At 35.3% G+C, this 5,650-nt stretch overlaps 1 protein-coding gene across 1 annotated transcript in view; it reads right to left on the minus strand.

Moving 5' to 3' along the window:
* The window catches only part of RBM27 (RNA binding motif protein 27), a 118,073-nt gene that overhangs the window by 100,097 nt on the left and 12,326 nt on the right, over window positions 1-5,650 (minus strand). Inside the window, exon 2 of the mRNA XM_006891195.1 lies at window positions 1,572-1,690. Coding sequence (XP_006891257.1) covers window positions 1,572-1,690 — 119 coding nt within the window. The remainder of the gene's footprint in view (window positions 1-1,571; window positions 1,691-5,650) is intronic.

The raw sequence follows: 5,650 nt of genomic DNA on the forward strand, positions 1-5,650 counted from the left end.
TGATAGGGAATGGCAAGAGACACACTGACAAAGGAGATTAATCAGAACTGGCTTTGACAAGCACTGTGGCAATTGGACAATTAAAACAGACATTCGGGGTGGGGGGGAGAAGAACGAACTGGGGAGGAGGGTGGAGAAAACAGTGCAACAATGAATGAAAGAAAACCCAAAATCTCTGTAAAATGTTCATTAAAACTAATAAAATTTAATAATAATAATAATAAAAATTTAGAAAAAAATAACGGTACTAGGGAAAAATACTATGTTTTGTTTGCTTTTCTTAGTCTGAAAAAGTCTTTATATGAATGAAAAATCATACTGTTATAGGTTGAGAAGCCATATCTACTATCTTTCTGTCCCTAGGTAATTAAGTTAAAGAGTATTTTCTCACTGCCAAAAGAAAAAAGAACAACAATTAATGTTGTTGTGACATGTCATCAATTCAGAACTGAATCATAACTTAATCTCCAGCAGGTTTTCAGACGCTATAAGAGGAGAGTGCCCCAAAAAAAAAAGGAGACTGCCCATCTTTCTCCTGTGGAGTAGCAGTGGATTCGAACAGCCTTTGGGCTGCTAATGCACTAGGCCACCAGACAAATGTGATCAACCAATATGTATATATTATCCACACTGCTGTTTTTCTATTCAACAATATTTATTGAACATCTTTTATACATACAAAGCAGTGCATTTCTCAGTAAGTGGGAAAAGCAAATAATGTAGAGGAAAGAGACAACTAAACAGGTAAATAAACACATGACAGACAGTGACAAGTGCTATGAAAAAAAGTCATGCTAGACTGGACAGAAGGAGTTACTAGAAGCAGAGGGTGCACTATACTGCGTGTCCAGGGGAAATTTCTCTGAGAAGGTAACATCCAAAGAGAGATCAAAGGAAACTATGTATTAATAAGCATGACAAGAACAAAGGTCTAAGTTGGGAGCATGTTTGTCATGTTAAAAACTAACAAGGCAGTGAATGTAAAAAAGTCGAACAAGGATGGGACAGTGATAGCACATAAGATCAGAAAGGCAACAGAAGACATCTCAAGTAAGCTCACAGACCACAGAAAGAATGTTGCTAAGATGGGATTTTTTTTTTGCTAAGATGGGAAACTAAATGCACAAAAAGAAGAGAATCATGCCTGCTGCACCTTAGATATCAAGAAACAAAGGAAAATACGGATACAGGTACCATTCATATTCATTATCCTACTAAACAACAAGAATAACCATCATTAGTACTTTACCCCTCAACCATCAACTTGGTTCTGCCAAAGACCAAATCACTTAAAAACCATCTGAGCTGTCACTGCTTTTCAAAAGTATTTGTAAAAATCTTTTTCAAAAAGTGCAAATACAAAAGTGCAGAGAACTACGATGAAGGGAGAGGGAAAAAAGCTGTCTGCCAAATACACACAATAAATACTTCAACAAAAAGAAGTATATAAAAAAGTATATAAAAAGACTTAAAAGACTATGACTATTCTCTTTATCAAACTTGAAAGATTTTATCAAGAAGTTTTAAATTTAAAATATTTAAACAGTTGGCTGAAGGCCTGTAATAATTACCTTTTTGTAAAAAGACATCAAGCTGATCTGCACAAAAGGCTTTCAATTCTTTCTCAGGTTTGTCCTTCTTGACCAGTGCTACAACATAGTTGGCTAAGGCTGAAGGGTCAGCATCACATCTAGTTAAATAAAGAGAGAAAGAAACTTTAAAAATACAATTTTAAAGCAATCGGGTTATTGATGAAGTTATCCTTGTTTCTGAAAGTCAAAGGTAAGAAAATATTTTAAAAAGTGATTGTAAAAAAATAAATTAAAAGTAACTGTAAGGCAGGAGTGAAAGAGGGAAACCATAGTTTGGCAGGTGGAAGGAGAGGGGGAAGCAAAGGGGAAGGATCCAGGTGAAAGGACAGGGTAATGATGGGCAAGATCTAATGGTGATAGATTTTATAAAATATAATGCATGAGAATGATTTTATGAAACATAATGTGAGTGAAGAATAGTGTGAAACATAAGGTATATAAACTCTGTAAGCAAATTAATTTTAAAAAATGTAAAATAGAACGTATATGAATGATAGTATGAAACACAATGTAAATGACTGTATAAAACACAATGTAAAATGTACAATGAACAAAACATAATATAAAGGAATTACATAAAAACTAATAAAAATCTTTTAAAGTAACTGTAAATAGGAATGACTATTATAAACAACATACTCAAAGTGAGATTTTGGTTTTCTGTAATCTCTACAAAATAATTAGGGTTTCTTTTTTAAGTGTAATTATACTAAAAATCTTAGCCCAAATCTGCATTTATTTGCTCCCTTAGTGGTAAAAAAGAAACAGTTACAACTAACCCCAAGGTTGCCATCTGACTCCCAGCCTATGGAAACACTGTCAAAATGCCTAGATGTTCCACATGAACAATAAGAGAGTGGAGGAGATGCTGAGGAGCTGTCCTGTCCCTTTTCCTCAAGACTACTCTCCCTATGACCCCAGCCACTCAAACCTTATAGTTCTGTCCTTCTACCCATCTTTTCAATGAGTATTTGTAAAAATGTTCTTCAAAAAGTACAAACACAAGAGTGCATGTACCTTAAAACCAGCAAATATTTTAGAAGCAATAATCAAGAATGAACAGATTAGGATCTGGAATCTAAGAACATGTGGATAAGCAAAGTAGTAGGAGGGAGGAAGAGAGAATCTGTATCTATAGCACTTTAAAAAAAAAAAAAAGTCAGTAGCAACCTGACCTTGACACTCAAAACCATTTCCTATGCCTGGGCAGCACATGATCCTTGGGATGCCATCTCCTGGCTTAAAACAATCTGCCAGACTTTATCCATGTCACACAGAAAAAAAACTTATGTTTTTACATATGGGTTTTTGTTTGTTGTTATTGGGAGTTTTTGCTAAAATGCTGTATTCTCTTTATGAAAGCACATTTATGCAACATATTATTTAGGGCCACACAATAAAGGCTGCTATAAAGGTAGAAAAGAAAACAATTAATAATGAGAATAAAAATATTATGCAAGTAAAGTGATCCGATTTCTAAGAAACCATATTCAAGTAGGTTTTTTTTTTATAATCCTTGGTTTCTGCTGTCAACTAGAAATTAAAAGTTTTAGCTCAAGAATATCAATCACATATCCAACAATTTTATGAGATCAGTAAACAAAACTCAAGCAACACTAGCATCCTTAATTTCTTCTTTTCTATTCTTGTAAAACCTATAATGCAATAAAAGTCAAATCTCTTTCATTACCAATACTAGCTCTGTTAGTGGGAAAAGTTGATTTCTTTAAATATCTTTATTGATTTTATGTCCCATATATTAAAAGTGCCAATTTCAATGAATGTTAATTTTACAAAATTTAAAGAGCCTTTAAAAATATGCTTACAGGTCAAAATGCACTAGAAGGTAGTATAAAGAGCAAAAATAATGAGTTACATATTAATGAAAACATGCAAAACACATTTTGGAAAATTACTGAAAAAAAACAAAACACTAAATAAATACAACTGGCAGCAAGCATCATGACAGGCAGTAAAGAGACTGAGATTGTTAACAGCTTCAGCTGGCTTGGCTCCACAATCAACACTCTTGGTACTAGCAGCCAGGAAATCAAAAGATAAATTGCATTGTGAAAATCTGCTGTCAAGGACTTCTCCAAAGAACTGAGGGGCAACAATGTCAGTCAAGAGACTAAGGAGCACATGATACAGGCCATGGTCTGCCTGGATCTTGCTCTGCATCAGAGAGCTGGACAATGAGTAAGGATGACAGAAAAAGAACCAATGCATCTGAGTTGTGATGCTGGAGCAGAGTATTGAATAGATCATGGACTGCTATGTGAACGAACAGGTTCATCCTGCAGTGGGGAAAATCAAGGTGCTCAACACAAAGAAGGATTCTGAAGCTTTGTCTGACATACTCTAGGCATGTTGCAAGGAAGGACCAGTCCTTAGAGAGGGACATCATGTTTGAAAGGATGGAGGGAAAGTGTGAGAGAGGATGACCTTGGATGAGATGGATTGACTCAGTGATTAGGATAATGGGGATAGGTGTGTCAGAAGCAATGAGGTTGGTTCAAGAGAAAGCAAGGTTCAGATATACTGTACACAGAGTAGCTATGAGTCACACTTGCTGGCATATAACAACAGCAAATACAATTGCTAAATTTCTAAAATGGATATTTAGTATTTCTCTCTTCAAAAATTACTACATGTGTCATATTCATTTTGTCTGTTCTAGGAACATCTTAAAAAGGAAATATAAGTATATAGGAAAAATAGGTAACAATATCACGCTTGAAATAGAAGAATATTAGTAAGTATCATTCTAATTAAAAGTCACACAAATTGTGGATTCTATCTTTATTGAGACCTGGGAAAAGAGCTTATTCTGACAGAGAAAAGGATTTTAAAGTCAGAGAAGTTGGACTATAAGAAGAATGGAGCATGAGAAATAGAGGAAAAGCCTATTAACAACCTACAATATACAGATGACACAGCCTTGCTTGTTGAAGAGGACCTAAAGCACTGAGAAAAATCAAAGATTAGAGTCTTCAGCTTAGATTCAAGGCAACTTCTTGCTCTTATGCTAATCAACTCACAAATGACACTCCTCCAGATTGCACGGGAGAAGACTGGCCATCTTTCTCCATCAAAGCAGCTGGCAGACTTGAATTGGTTTCCTATATTTGGGCTGGTAGTGCAGCTTCCTACCACTAGCCCACCAAAGCTCCCTCCAGTATGTATTATACCATAACACAAAACAACTATCTTCACAACTGGATCAATAAACACCACTGTAATAAAGGGAGAAAAGACAGACACTGTCAAACATCTTACTTGGCTCTACAATCAAAGCCCATGAGAAGAGCAGCCAAGAAAAGTAATACTCTGGGTCAATCTGCTGCAAAAGATCTCTTTAGAGATATCACTTTGAGGTATCTGAAAATATGTCATGGTATCTTCAATTGCCTCATATACATAAGAAAGAATAAGGAAGACCGAAGAGTTGATGCCTTTGAATTACAATGCTGATGAAAAATTCTGAATATAACACTGATATCAAACAAACTGTCATGGAAGTACAAGCAGAATGTTCCTAACAAAATAGCAAAACTTCATCTCAGATATTTTGGATGGAGGGTTGGCTCCCTAGAGAAGGAATTCATTAAATAAAGTGTCACCAGAAAAAATTCTCAGAAAAACAACTAAAATACAGCAATGATTTTGAAGACAGTGCAGAACCAGGCAGTGTTTCATTCTTCTTTACATGGCTGAACTAACTCAACAGCACCTAACAACATAACTCTGTAAAGTATACTATGATGGAAACTGCCAGCCCGCAGTAAAAAGTCACTGTGAGTGATGAAACTTAAAATACATTAGTGAGTTTTGTTCAGCAATTTTTTAGGCTTTATCATTATTTATATTTATTTTTCAACATACTGATCATCTATCTAATCTTTAAAACCCGGCACTTATAATACTGTTGTTGTTGTTGTTACGTGCCATCAAGTAATTTGCGACTCACAGCGACCCTATGTACAACAGCCCTAAACCCTGCTCTATCCTGTGCCAATCGCATTGCCTCTGACACACCCATCCCGATTACCCCAGTC

This window comes from Elephantulus edwardii, unplaced genomic scaffold, assembly GCF_000299155.1.
Source record: "Elephantulus edwardii isolate Elephantulus edwardi_28Jun2011 unplaced genomic scaffold, EleEdw1.0 scaffold00095, whole genome shotgun sequence".
NCBI classification, from domain to species: Eukaryota; Metazoa; Chordata; class Mammalia; order Macroscelidea; family Macroscelididae; genus Elephantulus; species Elephantulus edwardii.